Source organism: Rana temporaria, chromosome 5, assembly GCF_905171775.1.
Source record: "Rana temporaria chromosome 5, aRanTem1.1, whole genome shotgun sequence".
In the NCBI taxonomy this organism is placed as follows: domain Eukaryota; kingdom Metazoa; phylum Chordata; class Amphibia; order Anura; family Ranidae; genus Rana; species Rana temporaria.
This window is the reverse complement of record NC_053493.1, coordinates 401,841,489-401,862,138: the sequence shown is the minus strand read 5'-3', so window position 1 is coordinate 401,862,138 and position 20,650 is coordinate 401,841,489. Positions and strand designations below refer to the sequence as shown.

Genomic DNA, 20,650 nt, shown 5'->3' with positions numbered 1-20,650 from the left:
CTCACAATGTTCTTGCAAAGTGAGGTTACGTTCCACCACGTTTTACCATTGAAGTAGCTTCTGGGCATGCGTGGATGAAAAAACGTCTTACAAAACGACGTTTTTTGCTACACACGGTCAATTTCTGTGAAGTAAAAAGTGCACTTTTGAAAAACGACACATAAAATTGAAGCATGCTTCAATTTTTTTTGGTCGTTTTTTACAAGACATAAAACGACGTTTTCCCCCACACACAGTCAATTAAAGTGACGTTTTTAAAAACGTCATTTTTTTTCATCACATAAAGTGATGGTGTGTACGCGGCATTACTCTTGGCCCCTACCTTTCATCACCTTCCTTATTTAGGTCCCCTATTCTTTATTACCTTCCCTGCTTCCGGTTCCCTAATATTTATCACCTTTTTATCTTTTCTTTTTATTTACCTTTCCCTTACCGAACCTCAACCTCCATTTTTTTTCCTTACCCTTCATCACCTTCCTTTACCTTTTGAACACTTTACCTTACACTACTTCATCTTCAATAATTCTTTCCTTTATGTTCTCTTCCCTTACTAGTCATCACCTTCCTTTACTAGTCATCACCTTCCCTTACTAGTCATCACCTTCCCTTACTAGTCATCACCTTCCCTTACTAGTCATCACCTTCCCTTACTAGTCATCACCTTCCCTTACTAGTCATCACCTTCCTTTACTAGTCATCACCTTCCTTTACTATTCATCATCTTCCCTTACTAGTCCTCATTTACTAGTCATCACCTTCCTTTAGTATTCATCATCTTCCCTTACTAGTCCTCATTTACTAGTCATCATCTTCCCTTGCTAGTCATCACCTTCCCTTGCTAGTCATCACCTTCCCTTGCTAGTCCTCACCTCCCCTTGCTAGTCCTCACCTTCCCTTACTAGTCATCACCTTCCTTTACTAGTCATCACCTTCCTTTACTATTCATCATCTTCCCTTACTAGTCCTCATTTACTAGTCATCACCTTCCTTTAGTATTCATCATCTTCCCTTACTAGTCCTCATTTACTAGTCATCACCTTCCTTTACTATTCATCATCTTCCCTTACTAGTCCTCATTTACTAGTCATCATCTTCCCTTGCTAGTCATCACCTTCCCTTGCTAGTCATCACCTTCCCTTGCTAGTCCTCACCTCCCCTTGCTAGTCCTCACCTTCCCTTGCTAGTCATCACCTTCCTTTACTAGTCATCATCTTCCCTTACATGTCATCACCTTCCCTTGCTAGTCATCATCTTCCCTTGCTAGTCATCACCTTCCTTTACTAGTCATCATCTTCCCTTGCTAGTCATCACCTTCCCTTGCTAGTCATCACCTTCCCTTGCTAGTCCTCACCTTCCCTTGCTAGTCCTCACCTTCCCTTGCTAGTCCTCACCTTCCCTTGCTAGTCATCACCTTCCCTTGCTAGTCCTCACCTTCCCTTGCTAGTCCTCACCTTCCCTTGCTAGTCCTCACCTTCCCTTGCTAGTCCTCACCTTCCCTTGCTAGTCCTCACCTTCCCTTGCTAGTCCTCACCTTCCCTTGCTAGTCCTCACCTTCCCTTGCTAGTCCTCACCTTCCCTTGCTAGTCCTCACCTTCCCTTGCTAGTCCTCACCTTCCCTTTGCTAGTCCTCACCTTCCCTTGCTAGTCCTCACCTTCCCTTGCTAGTCCTCACCTTCCCTTGCTAGTCCTCACCTTCCCTTGCTAGTCCTCACCTTCCCTTGCTAGTCCTCACCTTCCCTTGCTAGTCCTCACCTTCCCTTGCTAGTCCTCACCTTCCCTTGCTAGTCCTCACCTTCCCTTGCTAGTCCTCACCTTCCCTTGCTAGTCCTCACCTTCCCTTTGCTAGTCCTCACCTTCCCTTGCTAGTCCTCACCTTCCCTTGCTAGTCCTCACCTTCCCTTGCTAGTCCTCACCTTCCCTTGCTAGTCCTCACCTTCCCTTGCTAGTCCTCACCTTCCCTTGCTAGTCCTCACCTTCCCTTGCTAGTCCTCATCTTGCCTTGCTAGTCATCACCTTCCCTTCCTAGTCCTCACCTTCCCTTTTTCGTTGACCTTCGTCACCTTCTGTTTCCCCACCAAGCTCTCCAATCAGCTGGAGCTTTGCTGATTCCAGAGCTCAGGTTGGACTCGGCAGGGATTGTGTCGGACCTCTGCAGGGAGCCCACGTGTAATACTGTAGTGCTGTGGGCTTTCAAGGGTCAAACCGGCATCCAGGAGGCACTACTGTATATCGCCATTGAGCCTCTTCTTAAATAGATCACATTTGACAGGAGCTGGATCACTTTTCAGAGGGGCAGCCATGATAGCAGCAAGTGTAAACGATCAAGTTTTGTCTGATGATGCACTTCAAGTGAGAAATGTTGATCATGAAACGCGTTGGTATATGAATGGATTGAAGTGGCTTTCATACATCCTATTTTTTATTTACACCAACAGAAACTACAAAGTGAGACGAGGCCCATGGAGATCAACAAAGCTGTTGAAGAGTTGTTTAAAGTCATTCCGGGGGAGACCAGCCTGTTAGAGCGGGGTCAGTCCCGTTGCCGAACTTGCGCCGTGGTGGGGAATTCGGGGAATTTGAAGGAATCGCACTATGGACCGGAAATCGACTCCCACAACTTTGTATTCAGGTGAGATAGCTGACCTTAAAGGGTTTTTCAGATACCTGCCACCCGCATGGATTTGTCCCAATCCCTTCAGGATGCGTTTACACTTCTTCTATTACATTTCTCCTGCATAGGAGTGGGCTGGCGGTCTAATCTTTCGTTGTTATTGGCTGTTCTTTGTTTCTTGTATTTGTGGACCATGCTCCTCTTCACAGCAGCGTTTACTGCATGTGGTATATAAAGCCGGCCGTATATGGATCGGATCTTGGCCGTTTCCGCAGGGACCGGCCGAGATTCGATCCATGTATGGGCAGGCTGGTTGTACCGAAGTTGATGTCAGATTTTTTTTTCATGCAATTGCTTCCGGCAGATATAGCAGAAAATATGGGGGGAAGCAAGGTGGGATAAGACTCAGGGGTCAGTGCTGGACTGTGGAAAGAGTAAATAGTGTTTTTTTTTTTTTTAATACGTTCCCTCAGGCTGGTTTTCATAGAGTCCGTGGGTCCCTCGGGCACAGTCACGGAGCTAGCAGCAGGGTTGCAAGCGCGCACATGTGACCACACGGCGGCAATTTTAAGGGGACGTGTATATACGCCCATTTGCCTGTCCGTGCCATTCTGTCTACGCAAATGTTCGTGCAGCGGTCGGCAAGTGGTTAAACTATGTAGAGGGTTCTTTACTGTAAGAGTGGCAAGGATGTGGAATTCCCTTCCACAGGTGGTGGTCTCAGTGGGGGGGGCATCGATAGTTTAAAAAAATATTAGATAAGCACCTGAACGACCACAACATACAAGGTAATACTGACCTATAATCACACACATAGGTTGGACTTGGGTCTTTTTTCACCCTCACCTACTATCGGTGGCGGCTGGTGCTCAATTTTTTTTGGGGGGTCGCAAAGTAACGGAAAAAAAAACATCAATTGAAGCCTCACTGTGCCCATCAAACGCAGCCACTGTGCCATAAAATTGTCGCCACTGTGCCATGGCATCGAACGCAGCCACTGTGCCCATCATTTGTCACCACTGTGCCATGCCATCAAACGCAGCCACTGTGCCATCAATTGTTGCCACTGTGCCCATCAATTGTCGTCACTGTGCCATACCATCAATTGTCGCCACTGTGGCATGCCATTGTCGCCACTGTGCCATGCCATTGTCGCCACTGTGCCATGCCATTGTCGCCACTGTGCCATGCCATTGTCGCCACTGTGCCATGCCATTGTCGCCACTGTGCCATGCCAAACGCAGCCACTGTGCCCATCAATTGTCGCCACTGTGCCATGCCATTGTCACCACTGTGCCCATCAATTGTCGCCACTGTGCCATGCCAAACGCAGCCACTGTGCCATGCCATTGGAGCCGCTGGCTCTGATAGACTCTTCCACAGCTAACCAGCTGCCGTTATTCAGATAGCCGGCACTCACCAGGGGGACGACCATCTGAATAGTGGGCTGCGGCAACAATACATAGATTCATGCAATGCATTATTCTATGTATTGTTTTTCAGTGGCAGTGCAGGAGAGAGGAGGCGGTGCTCCTGCGCCCTCTATGGACGCACCGCCACTATGTAACTATGTAAAGACCATGCAAAGCTTACAGGGGCTTCTAACCGTCTCCTAAACAGAGAGATTGGGCTAGATTCAACATTGAATTACGCCGACGTATCTATAGATACGCCGCGTAAATTCAAAGCTGCGCCGGCGTATCTTCTTTCTGTATTCAGAAAGCAAGATACGCCGGAATTAGGCTAAGATCCGACTGGCGTAAGTCTCTTACACCGTCGTATCTTAGGGTGCATACTTACGCTGGCCGCTAGGTGGCGCTTCCGTCGTTTTCAGTGTAGAATATGCGAATGACCTAGATACGCCGATTCACAAACGTACGCGCGCCCGGCGGAATTTTTTTACGTCGTTTGCGTAAGGCTTTCCCAGCGTAACGTTGCTCCTGCTTCTATGAGGCGCACGCAATGTTAAGTATGGACGTCGTTCCCGCGTCGAATTTTGAATTTTTTACGTCGTTTGCGTAAGTCGTTCGCGAATAGGGCTGGACGTAATTTACTTTCACGTCTAAACCAATACGTCCTTGCGACGTACTTTGGAGCAATGCACACTAGGATATGTACACGGACGGCGCATGCGCCATTCGTAAAAAATGTCAATCACGTCGGGTCACCACCCATTTACATAAAACACGCCTCCCTCATACTCATTTGAATTCGGCGCGCTTACGCCGGCCCCATTTACGCTACGCTGCCGTAACTTAGGAGGCAAGTGCTTTGTGAATACAGCACTTGCCTCTCTGATTTACGGCGGCGTAGCGTAAATACGATACGCTACGCCGCCGTAACAATGCGCCGCCCTACCTGAATCTAGCCCATTGTTTTTATTGCGGTGCCCCTTCTGCAGATGTTGTCAGCAGAACATGAATTGCCCCAACAAGGTGACAGAGAGCAGTTAAAATGAAGGTTCTATCTTCTTCCCTCTCTATACAAAGCAAGTTGTGTCTGCAGATGATGGGATATGAAGTTATTTGTACAATGCCTGTAACTTTACTATTGGTGTCCCCCAGGATGAATCACGCCCCCACTGCAAAGTTCGAGAAGGACGTGGGGAATAAAACCACGCATCATTTTGTGTACCCGGAGAGCGTCCGAGACCTATCTGAAAATGTCAGCATGATCCTGATCCCCTTCAAGACCCTGGACCTGCAGTGGGTGGTCAGTGCGCTCACTACTGGAACCATCAACTTGTAAGTCACAACTTTGCTTTTATCTATGACTTCCTGTTATCTATGACTTCCTGTTATCTATGACTTCCTGTTAGCTATGACTTCCTGTTAGCTATGACTTCCTGTTAGCTATGACTTCCTGTTAGCTATGACTTCCTGTTAGCTATGACTTCCTGTTAGCTATGACTTCCTGTTAGCTATGACTTCCTGTTAGCTATGACTTCCTGTTAGCTATGACTTCCTGTTATCTGCGACTTCCTGTTATCTGCAAGCAGTAGAGCTTCTGGTGCTTGACTGATGAATGACAGGGGGGTGGGTGGAAGGTGGGGCGGAGCTGTATGTTGACTTGGAGATAAGTCGACACCCCGTGTACAACCTGTGTGTGAAGGGGTTGTAAAGGTTCGTTTTTTATTTTCTAAATTGGTTCCTTTAACCACTTAACCCCCGGACCATATTGCTGGTCAAAGACCAGAGCACTTTTTGCGATTCGGCACTGCGTCGCTTTAACAATTGAGCGGTCGTGCGACGTGGCTCCCAAACAAAATTGGCGTCCTTTTTTTCCCCACAAATAGAGCTTTCTTTTGGGGGTATTTGATTACCTCTGCGGTTTTTAGTTTTTGCGCTATAAACAAAAATAGAGCGACAATTTTGAAAAAATTTATATTTTTTACTTTTTACTATAATAAATATCCCCCAAAAATATATATAAAAAAAAATTTCCTCAGTTTAGGCCGATACGTATTCCTCTACGTATTTTTCGGGGAAAAATCACAATAAGCGTTTATTGATTGGTTTGCGCAAAAGTTATAGCGTTTACAAAATAGGGGGTATTTTTATGCCATTTTTTAAAATATTTTTTTTTACTAGTAATGGCGGCGATCAGCGTTTTTTTTTTTTTTCGGTACTGCGACATTATGACGGACACTTCGGACACTTTTGACACATTTTTGGGACCATTGGCATTTTTATAGCGATCAGTGCTATAAAAATGCATTGGATTACTATAAAAATGCCACTGGCAGGGAAGGGGTTAACACTAGGGGGCGGGGAAGGGGTTAAGTATGTTCCCTGAGTGTGTTCTAACTGTAGGGGGGGATGGGACTGACATGGGGAAATGACCGATCTTCTGTTCATACATTGTATGAACAGAAGATCAGCATTTCTCTCCCTGACAGGACCGGGAGCTGTGTGTTTACACACACAGCTCCCGGTCCCAGCTCTCTTCTTCTTCTGAGAAATCCTCACTTCCTGTTCTTCTGTCTGTAACTCCACACAGTAATGCGAGGCTTTCTCCCTGGTGTGGAGTGTCGTGCTCGCCCCCTCCCTTGGACTACAGGAGAGTCAGGACGCTCTCTACATTGCAGATAGAGAAAGGAGCTGTGTGTTAGTGATCAAATACCACCAAACGAAAGCTCTATTTGTGGGGGAAAAAAAGGACGTAAATTTTGTTTGGGAGCCACGTCGCACGACCGCGCAATTATCAGTTAAAGCGATGCAGTGCCGAATCGTAAAAAATGGACCGGTCATTGGGCAGCCAAATCCTTCAGGGCTGAAGTGGTTAAATGCAATCTGTCTTAAAACATTTTTTTTTATCAAAAGCTCAGTTGGGTACAGTGTTGCATGACAGAGTAATTATCAGCCAAACTATCACAGCCTTGAAAACTGAACAATGGCCTGGTAAGAAGGGATGAGCTCCGGCGTGTTCGCATTGAACAGGTGCGGAGCCCACCAGGAAGTCGGCACCCGCGCTGCGCTAATCACAGCCAGGCAGACATTTCCCGATCTCTGCAGCCGAGCATCGGGAAATGTCTGCCTGGCTGTGATTAGCGCAGCGCGGGTGCCGACTTCCTGGCGGGCTCCGCACGTGTTCAATGCGAACACGCCGGAGCTCATCCTTACTGGTAAGGAAGGGTTATATTGTATACAGGCTGGTATTAAAGTGGATAAGGAAAATGCAATCTGGTTTCTGTTAATCCGACCCGGACCCTTAGCCCCGTTCTTGTAATGGCGTTTCGTCCGGAGAGGCCCTCCTTGTGTTTTCCTGGAAGCTGCGCTCCTAATCTGCGAGGCACTAATCTCATTAGCAGCATATCTGCATCAATAACGTGTTGCTTTGGAATCACTCGTGTACGGCGCCGGCTCAGCGAACGCTCGGGGAGTACAGAACAGACCGGGTGTCAGTCTGGGAAACTGGGGCATGGCAGAAGCTTGTGTCTAGCTGGACGAGCATGAAAAGACGCGCGCCCTTTTGAACGGAATGTGAATAGGGAGGGTGGAGTGGGGGGTCGGGCCGTGTTCATCATTTGTTCACAATACCGAAAAGCTGATTCATTTTATGATCTTTTATGTGAAGAGCAATACTCCTATAAACCTCCAGATTTCATAGAGGAATGGCCACATTAAAACCTAATTGAATTTTCTTTTTATACCAGGGGACTCCAAACTTTCTAAACAAAGGGCCATTTTACTGTCCTTCAGACTTTAGAGGGGCAAGACTGTGGCCATCATGAGTAAAATTTGTCCCAGCATCAGTTGGAGTACATAATGCCCCATTTTTGGTGTCAGTGAGAGCACTAGTGCCCCATCGTTGGTGTCATTGGGAGAAATAGTCTCCCATCATTGGTGTCATTGGGAGGAATGGTCCCCCATCATTTGTGTCATTGGGAGGAATGGTCCCCCATCATTTGTGCCATTGGGAAGAATGGTCCCCCATCAGTGGTGTCATTGGAAGTAATGGTCCCCCATCATTGGTGTCGTTTTGGAGGAATGGTCCCCCATCATAGGTGTCATTGGGAAGAATGGTCCCCCATCATAGGTGTCATTGGGAAGAATGGTCCCCCATCATTGGTGTCATTGGGAGGAATGGCCCCCCATCATTGGTGTCATTGGGAGGAATGGCCCCCCCATCATTGGTGTCATTGGGAGGAATGGCCCCCCATCATTGGTGTCATTGGAAGGAATGGTCCCCCATCATTGGGAGGAATGGTCCCCCATCATTGGTGTCATTGGAAGGAATGGCCCCCCATCATTGGTGTCATTGGGAAAAATGGTCCCCCATCAGTGGTGTCCATGGAAGGAATGGTCCCCCGTCATTGGTGTCATTGGAAGGAATGGTCCCCCATCATTGGGAGGAATGGTCCCCCATCATTGGTGTCATTGGAAGGAATGGTCCCCCATCATTGGTGTCATTGGAAGGAATGGTCCCCCATCATTGGTGTCATTGGAAGGAATGGTCCCCCATCATTGGTGTCATTGGGAGGAATGGTCCCCCATCATTGGTGTCATTGGAAGGAATGGTCCCCCATCATTTGTGTCATTGGAAGGAATGGTCCCCCATCATTGGTGTCATTGGGAAAAATGGTCCCCCATCAGTGGTGTCATTGGGAAAAATGGTCCCCCATCAGTGGTGTCCATGGAAGGAATGGCCCCCCATCATTGGTGTCGTTGGGAGGAATGGTTCCCCATCATAGGTGTCATTGGAAGGAATGGCCCCCCATCATTGGTGTCATTGGAAGGAATGGCCCCCCATCATTGGTGTCATTGGGAGGAATGGCCCCCCCATCATTGGTGTCATTGGGAGGAATGGCCCCCCATCATTGGTGTCATTGGAAGGAATGGCCCCCCATCATTGGTGTCATTGGGAGGAATGGCCCCCCCATCATTGGTGTCATTGGGAGGAATGGCCCCCCATCATTGGTGTCATTGGGAGGAATGGTCCCCCATCATTGGTGTCATTGGGAGGAATGGTCCCCCCATCATTGGTAATGTTCAGCCTCATCATTGGTGTAATTTGGTGGAACTGGCCCTTCGTTGGTGTCAGTGAAAAAAAAAATACAAGCAAAGGGCCGCATTTGCAGTTTGAACACCACTGGTTTATATCCACTAAACACATTCCAGGTGCATCAAAATAAAAGTCTTAAAGGGGTTGTAAAGGTACAATTTAATTTCCTAAATAGCTTCCTTTACCTTAGTGGAGTCCTCCTTCATTTACCTCATCCTTCCATTTTGCTTTTAAATGTCCTTATTTCTTCTGAGAAATCCTCACTTCCTGTTCTTCTGTCTGTAACTCCACACAGTAATGTGAGGCTTTCTCCCTGGTGTGGAGTGTCGTGCTCGCCCCCTCCCCTGGACTACGGGAGAGTCAGGACGCCCTCTAACACACAGCTCCTTTCTCTATATGCAACGTAGAGAGCGTCCTGACTCTCCTGCAGTCCAAGGGAAGGGGTGAGCACGACACTCCACACCAGGGAGAAAGCCTCACATTACTGTGTGGAGTTACAGAGAGAAGAACAGGAAGTGAGGATTTCTCAGAAGAAATAAGGACATTTAAAAGCAAAATGGAAGGATGAGGTAAGTGAAGGAGGACTGCACTAAGGTAAAGGAAGCTATTTAGGAAAAACAATTGTACCTTTACAGGATGGGCTTAGACATGTTTGGGAACCCGCACGTGCAGAGCAGCGACATTTCCAGATCTTTGCAGCCGCAGTTTGGGAAAATGTCTCGCTGCCTGCAATTAGCGCAGTGCCGCCTTCCTGTCGGCCTCTGCAAATGTGGGTTCCGAACACACCTGAGTTCAGGACTATGCTAGTCTTCTGCTAAAAGTCTACATCCTCAGTTTATTCTGTTGGCAGCCCAGTGCATGGCAAGTCATTGTGCAAAATACTGTGTTCAGGAAAACAGCTCAAATGAGGTTTACAAGTCGGCGGTGGAAGAACTAAAACTTCCTAAACCCTCTGTGAACCCAGTGAGGTTGGCCACACATCAATAACTAAAACATTAACAGGAAGCTGACGTTTGATCTGTTTTATTTTTTACCTTTCTTGGTTCCTCTTTTGCTTCCTCGACAACCTGCTAAAAGCTTTCCGTCTTCATGCCACACCTTACTTGATGACGTCATTACTGGGTCTCTATGCAGTGCAGGCAGATCATGGCTGGTGCCAGGCGCCAACAGGGTGCTCTACATAGCTTCTAGAAAACATCACAGTGCCCTGCCCCCCAGCACTTCTCTCAGGAGCCCCCTAGCCCTGAGGCATGCAGTGGGCTTGCTCTTGGGAGGAGAGCAGAGAGGCTGCAGGAGATCAGCAGCAACAACAGGATAAAAAATAAATAAAACAATTTAGTTATAAATGCCAATTGTTTCTGATCCCCAGAGCTGCAGCTTGGATTTACTCTGGCCTCGGGCGTGGGAGCAATGCCTGGTGCCAGTTTAGCTCCGTTGCCCGTCGGATGTGTGTACATGTGGTGTCTTGTGGCTTACCAGAAACCGCAGAGCTACGCCAGCCCCCCCCAAGCCGCACAATGCTGGCTGCAAGTCCCTGCAAGAAAATCAAACTCTTCTCATCCATGACTTCATTATAAACACACAACCTACAGAGCACAGCAAACACTCGTAAGTCAGGCGGGCTGTCAGGACGTGTGCGCCGTGCGGAGCTGAACTACATTCCAAAATCCATCAGTCCTGTTATTTCCTTATTTTTATTTATTATTATTGTTACTTTTTTGTTGTTATTTCTTTATTATTTGTTATTTATTTAGTTACTTAGGGCCAGATTCACAGAGATCGGCGTATCTCTGTGCGGGCGTAGCGCATCTCATATGTGCTACGCCGTCGTAACATTGAGAGGCAAGGCCAGTATTCACAAAGCACTTGCTCCCTAAGTTACGGCGGCATAACGTAAATGGGCCGGCGTAATTCAAAGTAGGCTGGTAGTGGGCGTGTTGTATTATAATGAATCGTGACCCCATGTAAATGAAGCGCTGTACGAACGGCGCATGCGCAGAATCCCGTCAAATTTACGCCCTAAGATACGACGGCTCAATGGCAACAACGTGAACGTAACCTACGCCCAGAATAGGTCACGTACGACTTGGGTAAACGACGTAAAAATCGACGGCTGTTCCGACGTCCATACCTTAACATGACTTACCCCTGCCTTTATGAGGGGTAAACTTACGCCGTACGTACGCCTTACGTAAACGGCGTAGCTTAATACGACGGGCGCAGGTACGTTCGTGAATCGGCGTATCTAGGTCATTTGCATATTCGACGCGTAAATCGACGGAAGCGCCCCTTGCGGCCAGCGTAAATATGCACCCAAGATACGACGGTGTACTAAGACTTGCGTCGGTCGGAAGAAGCCATATTTCATGCGTATCTAGTATTGTGAATAAGGCGCATACATACGATGGCGCATCTCTACATTTACGCTGCGTATCTGTAGATACGCCAGCGTAAGTGTTTTCTGAATCTGGCCCTATGTTCCTTTTATTTAATTTATTATTATTATTTGCCGTATTTATCGGGGTATAGCGCGCTCCGGCGTATAGCGCGCACCCCTAAAGTGGACCCGCATTCCTGTTAAAAAAAGAATTTAGTACTTACAGTTTTGGTGTGTTGCGCGGCGTCCATCGGCGGCCTCGTCGGGTCCGGCGTCCGTCTGCGGCTTCGGTGGTGTCCTCCAAGTCGGGTCCGGCGTCCTTCTGCGGTGTCCTCCCCGCTTGATCCCCGCTTCCCGCGCTGAGTTTGAACTACTGCGCCGGCATATACCGAGCGCAGTACACTCGTGTATTGTCGGGCAGGCTTGGCTCCTCTCGCGGTCAGGTCCTGTGCGTCCTGTATGTCCTGGACGTGACTGCGAGAGAACCCGAGCCTGCCCGACTATAGATGAGTGTACTGCGCTCGGTATATGCCGGCCCAGTAGTTCAAACTCGGCGCGGGTATCGGCGTATATCGCGCACCCACGATTTTGCCCAGAATTTCAGGGCAAAAAAGTGCACGGTATACGCCGATGAATACGGTATTTTATTTATTTATAAATGTAGTATTATTATTATTATTATTATTTTTTTTTATTATTTCAGGTACTTATGTAGCGCCATCAATTTACACAGAAGCTTTACATATAACATTGTACATTCACATCAGTCCGTTCCCTTAAAGTGGATGTAAACCCAAATTTTTTATTTTTTTTTGCTGTCACAATGTAGAGTATAAGATTTTCTATCATCTGTGCCCAGTCTTGACACACAGAGTTAATCCAACTCTGAGCAATCCTCTTTTATTGTTCAGTGAAATAAAACGGACTTACAGAGAAAAACCTTAGTCCGTTCCTCCCCCTTGCTGTGAGTGACAGGTTATTTTTCTGAAGTCATGTGGTTACTTTTCTGGATTTTGACTGGATGTTGGTGATCATAGCAGAATTTAGTGTAAGAAATACATAGGAAAAAATGCAGGTTGACAAGGAGAGTGTAGAGGTGGGCGGGGAGTCTACTGACATCACAACTCCACCCACAGAGCTCCAGACAACAGACCCACCCACAGAATCTGCAGTTTTTCAGTTCTTATAACAGACAGAGGGGGGACATGTGACAGGTAAGGATACAGGCAGGAGGCATCTATATCCTTATAGATCAGCACTATGGCAGGAGTTTAGAAAGGATGAGAGTGGCTTTACATCCACTTTAAGGCGCTTACAACCTAATGCCTCGTACACACGTCAGTTTTTCTCGGCATGAAAAAAAACAAAGTTTTTCCCGACAGGATTCCTCTGAAGCCTGCCTTGCGTACACACGTTCAGGCCAAATACCGCCCGTCCAAAACGCGGTGACTTACACCATGTATGACGGGACTATAAAGGGGAAGTTCCATTCAAACGGCTCCACCCTTTGGGCTGCTTTTGCTGATCTTCGTGTTAGTAAAAGTTTGGCTAGAGACGATTCGTGCTTTTCAGTCTGTTACAGCTAGTTTTACCAGACTGAGCGCTCCTGTCTCATACTTGATTCTGAGCATACACGTTTTTCCCCCCCCTCGGAAAAGCATACACACGACCGGTTTTCCCAGGGGGAAAAAGTCAGCCAAGAATCCCGACGGTAAAAAAGAGAACATGTTCTTTTTTTCCTGCAGTTTTCCTTTCGAGAAAACTGCGATGGAGCATACACACGGCCAGGATTGATGTCTTCTCTCTCTCTGGTGACGTCTTCTCTCTCTCTGGTGATGTCTTCTCCCCTCTCTGGCAATGTCTTCTCCCCTCTCTGGCAATGTCTTCTCCCCTCTCTGGCGATTTCTTCTCCCCTCTCTGGCGATTTCTTCTCCCCTCTCTGGCGATTTCTTCTCCCCTCTCTGGCGATTTCTTCTCCCCTCTCTGGCGATTTCTTCTCCCCTCTCTGGCGATTTCTTCTCCCCTCTCTGGCGATTTCTTCTCCCCTCTCTGGCGATTTCTTCTCCCCTCTCTGGCGATGTCTTCTCCACTCTCCAGTGCTCTTCTCCCCTCTCCGGTGCTCGCCGGCACTCTTCTTCCCTCTCCAGGGCTCTTCTTCCCTCTCCGGCGCTCTTCTTCCCTCTCCGGCGCTCCTCTTCCCTCTCCGGCCCTCTTCTTCACTCTCCGGCGCTCTTCTCCCCTCTCCTGCAATGTATTCTCCCCTCTCTGGTTTTTCTCCCCTCTCCAGTTCTTCTTCCCATCTCCGGTGATGTCTTCTCCCCTCTCCAGTCTTTCTCCCCTGTCCGGCGCTCTTCTCCCCTTTCCAGTTCTTCTCCCCTCTCCGGTGCTCTTCTGCCCTCTCCAGCGATGTCTTCACCCCTCTCCGGTTCTTCTCCCATCTCTGGTATGGTCTTCTCCCCTCTCCAGTTCTTCCCCCCTCTCTGACGATGTCTTCTCCCCCTGCGGTTCTTCTCCCCTCTCCGGTTCCCCTCTCCAGTTCTTCTCCCTCCTCTGTCTTCTCCCTTTGGCCTTCTGCTGCCTCCCGTTCTTCTTCCTCCTATCTTCTCGACGTTGGCTCCCACTGTTTAGTTAGGTCCAGTGTGTTCCATTACTTTTATAGCCTTGGGTCGTGGTCATCCAGCAACGTAATCCAGAGACCCCACCCCCTTGTGACCTCATTGTTCCATCATGCCCAGGGCGGTGGCATGGGGGTTCCCTTATGATCCACTCAATTTTTTTTTTTCATTTTGGCGAGGGGTTCCTCTTTAATATCCTCAGCGCACAAGTCATCATGATCCGACTTGGATGTGACTTCTAATCAAATCAATGGGCTCTCATAGGGAATTGATTTTGAATAGAGGCAGAGAAACGCTGCTAAAAGCGTCTAAACACGCATTAACCCCAATGCAAAAAGCTACTAAAAGCACTTTTTTTTTTACAGCCGCTGTTTTCCAGTTTTGGTAGTGGCTTTGCAGCTCGTTTATTCTAAAGCCCTGTGTGCATGAGACCTTTGTTTTTGTTTTTGTTGTAGTTTTTTTAGAAAGCGTAGAAAAGCCTGTCTCCAGCCAGCCATGCTTTCTGTGTGGAAGCAGTAGTGTCTCTACAGAGGTCCAAGACCCTCGCTGATCCAGAGCTAGAGCTATCCAATCAGCAGGGAGCATGGGCTTTGATGATTAGAGGTCTGAAGCATTCTTGATTAGCTACTTTGAAGGACAGGGAGAGACGTTAAAGCGTAGCTCCAGGCAAATGGAGAACTGGGTGCCCCCTTGTTGTGTTTTTTTCCTTCTGTAACTGTACAGTTACAATACAATTCAATACAGGAGGAATCAAACTTTATATTTATACTTAATGTATACTTTATACCAGGGCTCGACAAATCCCGGGCGCCAGGTCGCCATGGCGACTAGAAATGGTGTCCCGGCGACTTGGCTTGGAAGGTGGGCAAAAAAAGCTGAGCTGGCGCCATCTAGTGGTGAGCCGTTGGTATTACAAGTTATTACCACCAGATGTGCGAGCTGGCGCCATCTGGTGGTGGCCGTTGGTATTACAAGTTAAACAGCAATTCTAATGTCATTTTTCACTATTTTCACTGCCATCTTCTTCCCTCTAATTAGAACCCCCAAACATTATATATATTTTTTATCCTAACACCCTAGAGAATAAAATGGCGATCGTTGCAATACTTTCTGTCACGCCGTATTTGCGCAGCGGTCTTACAAGCGCACTTTTTTGGGAAAAAATTACACTTTTTTTTAATTAAAAAATAAGACAAGAGTACATTTATCCCCATTTTTTTTAATATTATGAAAGATAATGTTACGCCGAGTAAATTCATACCCAACATGTCACGCTTCAAAATTGCGTCCGCTCGTTGAATGCCGACAAACTTTTATCCTTTAAAATCTCCATAGGCGCCGTTTAAAAAAATCTACAGGTTGCATGTTTTGAGTTACAGAGGAGGTCTAGGGCTAGAATTATTGCTCTCGCTCTACCAATCGCGGCGATACCTCACATGTGTGGTTTGAACACCGTTTACATATGCGGGCGCTGCTCACGTATGTGTTCGCTTCTGCGCACAAGCTTGTCGGGACGGGGTGCGTTTTCTGGCTCCTAACTTTTTTAGCTGGCTCCTAGATTCCAAGCAAATTTGTCAACCCCTGCTTTATACAGATACTTCTATATTTGATGGAAATGCCTTAAAGACCCCCCTTATAGACCCCCTAATGTGGAGTGTATATTATAAAATCTGCATTGCTGGCTCCTAAAACAAACCCCCATCTGCCGATCCTTGGCCTCTTCCTATTTGGCGCAGTTTCCCGTTCGCCTTTTTTATGGTGTCTTCCTAACGACCTATGCAGAGTTGCGGCAGGAGGGCGCGCTATGTATATAACGTATACATTGCCTGTTTTTCCCATTACCGGCTCACAAGGTGTCCTTGTGCCTGAGGCGGAAAAATAAATCCTGTTTTTTTTTATGTACGCCGCGCTTCCCCCCCCCGCTCCGCGTCCTCCTCTTCATCTCTCTGCGGAAATGTATATTTCACAAACCGCAAAAAAAGCTGAATTTGGGGATTTTTTTTCCGGTTGTTTCGCCTGTCACCTAATTAAGATTTTTTTATATATATATATAAAGTGACCTAGTTTGTGTGAGAAAAGTCTAACCAGAGGAGGCTTCATGAATCGGAATGGAGTGTAACATTCTCAGGAAATTCTTATGGCACCATTCACACTTTATGTAGCAGGAATGTGTGTTCCCGCTCGCGGTCTTTTCACGCTTTTCACTTTAACCACTTCCCGCCTGCATGACGTTGTGGACTTTGAGTGGTGATATCTAGATGATGCCTGCAGCTACAGCGATTTACTACAATGTAAAAGCCATCCTAGCGGCTGATTAGCCGCTGGATTTCTTTGCTTTTACAGGCAGAGAGAAAGGATGCCCCCCCCCGCCACCCATTGCCGCCTCTCTCTGCTCTCCCGTGTGATCGGGGAACCCTGAGATCCAATCCAACCCGGCTTAACACAGAGCTGACCAAAGACCAGATGGTCCCCGGCCGTCTCTTTGATCCTGGGAGGCCGGAAGCAACGCCATGACTTGCTTCTCTGGCAGATGTAAACACTGCCATTTTTTTTCCTGGAAAGCAGAAATCAATGTTTTTTTTCTTTTACCTCATTCTTTTTCCAGCGTAGAGAAGAGATTTGGGGTCTTATAGACCCCAGATGTCTCCATAAAGAGGCCCCAGATGCCTTATTTCTATCACAAGGGATACATTTCTCATCATAGGAATAAAAGTGATAAAAATAGATCAATAAAGGGACAGTGCTGCATATTAGTGATTCCTATCCGTGCCCATCAGTGCTGAATATTGATGCCTCCTCATCAGTGCCACCTCATCAGTGCCCATAACTTCTGCACATCAGTGCTACCAATGCTGCATATCAGTGCTGCCCATTAGTGCTCCATATCAGTGTCGCCTATCCATGCCCATCAATGCTGAATATTAGTGCCTCCTCATCAGTGCCCATAACTGCCACCTGTCACTGCCCATCAGTGCTGCGTAACAGTGCCCATCAGTGCTGCATATTAGTGCCTCCTCATCAGTGCCCATAACTGCCACCTATCACTGCCCATCAGTGCTGCGTAACAGTGCCCATCAGTGCTGCATATTAGTGCCTACTCATCAGTGCCGCCAATTGGTGCCCATCAGTGCTGCCTATCAGTGCTGCATATTAGCGCCTCCTCCTTGGTGCCCATAAGTGCAGCCTACCAGTGCCTGGCAGTGCAGCCTATCCATGCCCATCAGTGAAGGAGAAGAATTACTTATTTACAACATTTTATAACGGAAACCTTTTTTATTTTTCTAAATTTACAGTCTTTTTTTTTTTTTTTTTTTTTAGCGGGAAAAAAAAACAAAACATAGATTAAATACCACCAAAAGAAAGCACTATGGGCCAGATTCACAAAAGAGATACGACGGCGTTTCTCCTGATACGCCGTCGTATCTCTGTTTCTATCTATTGCGACTGATTCATAGAATCAGTTACGCATAGATATCCCTAAGATCCGACAGGTGTAATTGTTTTACACTGTCGGATCTTAGGATGCAGTACCGCGGCCGCCGCTGGGGGGAGTTTGCGTCGTAAACCAGCGTCGGGTATGCAAATTAGGAGTTACGTCGATCCACTGCGGTTTTTCGCGTTCGCTACGTTGCTGCTAGTCTAGTTTCCCGTCGCAAAGTTAGTCGTCATTTTGGGTGCCTTAACTTTACACAGCAATCGTATGTGCTGTATAAAGTATGGCCGTCGTTCCCGCGTTGAAGTTTAAAAATTCACGTCATTTGCGTAAGCCGTTCGGGAATACAGAATTACGCTATGCGCGTCGCCGTTCGAAAAAATGACGTCACTTTGCGCAAAGCACGGCGGGTAATTCAAAAGGGAGCATGCGCAGTAGGTCCAGCGCGGGAGCGCGCCTAATTTAAATGGCATACGCCCCTTTGAATTACGCGGGCTTACGCCGGAGGCCGCCGGCATAGGTTTTCATTGCAAGTGCTCTGTGAACCAGGCACTTGCGATGAAAACTTGCGGCGGTGTAACGTATCTACGATACGTTACGCCGCCACACTTCTACCTGAATCTGGCCCTATACATCTAAAAAAAAAGTCCTAAAAATGTCATATGAAAACAGTGTAGCATGACTGCACAATTGTCATTCAAACTGCAACAGCGCTGAAAGCTGAAAATTGGCCTGGGCAGGAAGGGGGTGAAAGTGCCCAATAAGCAAGCGGTTAAACCTCAGCTTTAATTGCAGCAGGAGAAGTGAGATTTTCTCGACTATAAAAACGTGCATGCTCAGAAGCAAGTTATGAGATGGGAAATTGGCATAATCAGCCCAAAGGGTGGCGCCATCCGCATGGAACTTCCCCTTTATAGTGCCGTCGTACGTGTTGTACGTCACCGCGATTTGCCCGAGCATTTTTTATCACGATCGTGTGTATGCAAGGCCGGCTTGAGAGGAATCACGTCGAGAAAAACGTTGTTTTTTTCCATGACATGAAAAACGGTGGTGTGTACGCGACATAAGAGGATTTAGCTAAAAAAAATATATATATATATTTTGGCTAGATCAACCCTTGAATACTCCTGTAAGTAGTCGCCGGACACGCCACGAATCGCCTCCGCCATTACTATGTGGATATTCCATGTCTTCAGAGAAGGATTGGGATTGATGACATGAAATAAAAGTCGGTAGGAATCCCCGTGTGATTGGCTGTGGGCCCCGGGCTGTTCCTCTGGGAGCGTCAAAGAGAATCCGCATGACTGAATTACAGGCCAGGGATGCATGGCCGCTCCGCAGGATCCTCATTACTTCCTCAGAGCTTAATAAGAGCTTTGCAGGGAGAACAAAGCTCCATCTTTATTACTGAGGACCCCCCCCCCTGGTGACTCCTGAACAGGGGGCCATTGTCTACTGAAATACAGCACAGCTTCTCCACTATACCACATCATAGAGGACAGGTCTGGGCTTGGCGGCAAAGCCATGTCTGCATGGAGTTTGCATGACCTCCCCTCCACGTGCTTTCTTACCTTAACCACTTCTGCTCCGGAAGATTTACACCCCCCCCCCCCCTCTTTAATGACCAGGTCATTTTTTGCGATAAGGCACTGCGTCACTTTAAATGACAATTGCTCGGTCGTGCGATGTTGTACCCAATTAAAATTGATGTCCTTTTTTTCCCACAAATAGAGCTTTCTTTTGGTGATATTTGATAACCTGGGCACAGATTCAGTAGGATTAGCGCTGAAATTACGGAGGCACAGGGCAACGATTTTGCCCTGCTCCCCCCCGCAAATTTGCGCCGCTGCCCTCGATTCACAGAGCAGTATCCCTGTAAATTGCGAGGGTGCGCCGGCAAAATTGCCCGGCGTAAGCGCGCGCAATTTAAATGATCCCGCAGGGGGCGGGAATTATTTAAATTAGGTGCGTTCCCGCGCCAATCGTAAAGCGCATGCGCCGTCTGGAAACTTTCCCGACGTGCATTGCGGCAAATTACGTCGCAAGGACGTAATTTGCTTCAAAGTGAACGTGAATGGCGTCCAGCGCCATTCACGTATCACTTACGCAAACGACGTGAAATTCAAATTTCGCTACGCGGGAACGGCGGGTATACTTTAGCATTGGCTGCCCCTACTATTAGAAGGGGCAGCCTTACGCTAAAGACGCCGTACGGAAACTCCGTAACTTGCGTACGCAGGGCTCGCGCAACATTGTGAATCGGTGTTAGTATGCAATTTGCATACTATACACAGATCACAATGGGAGCGCCCCCTAGCGGTCATCGCAAGAATGCAGCCTAAAATCTGCGTGGCATAGGAGCCTTATGCCACACAGATTTTAGGCTGCAGTCGGCGTTACGATGTTCCTGAATCAGGAGCACTCGTTACGCCGGAGCAAGTAAGCAATTGCACTGCGTAACTACGGTTACGCAGGCGCAATTGCTCTCTGAATCCAGGCCCTGGTTTTTTTTTTTTTGCGCAATAAAAAAGGTCGACAATTTTGGAAAAAAAAAAAAAAATTATATATATTTTAGGGCTGTGCAAATTAACTTTTAATTAATCTTTAATTTTTTTGATCGATTAAAATTCTTTTGATTGGTACTCACCTCTCCGCCGGCTCCTGGGCCTTCAGGGAGTTCCGTCGGAGAACCGGTGACGTCACGGACACAGGCGGGGCTTGCCGTGTCCATCTGAAGGGCTCCTTTGCTGTGCCTTCATATCTGCATGCCGGCGGGACCTTACTATCTGCCACACGCAAGGGCTGTTACACTTCCCTCTATCACTTCCCTCTATCAACCTGGGATTCTACAGCCATCCACTGGGAGTTGTGATAGTTCCCTTCATGGGACATCCACATGCCGACGGACTGATGTTAACCTCTCCTAATCTGGATTCAGCAGTGGTATCGTTGTACACATTTTTATACCAATATCATACTTAGCTACATGTTTTTGGTATTACTCGCACCAGTTTTACAGTTTATGTAGCTACATCGATTTTATCTCCAGTGCAATATTTATTTGGTTACCTACTGTACTTGAAGACTATAAAAGTTTTAATGCTATTCCC

General features: G+C 47.4%; 1 protein-coding gene across 2 annotated transcripts in view; it reads left to right on the top strand.

The window, feature by feature from the left end:
* The window catches only part of ST3GAL1 (ST3 beta-galactoside alpha-2,3-sialyltransferase 1), a 213,024-nt gene that overhangs the window by 179,447 nt on the left and 12,927 nt on the right, over nt 1-20,650 (top strand). For both annotated transcript variants that reach the window (XM_040354996.1, XM_040354997.1), the window contains 2 exons: nt 2,436-2,629; nt 5,176-5,355. In XM_040354996.1, coding sequence (XP_040210930.1) covers nt 2,436-2,629; nt 5,176-5,355 — 374 coding nt within the window. The remainder of the gene's footprint in view (nt 1-2,435; nt 2,630-5,175; nt 5,356-20,650) is intronic.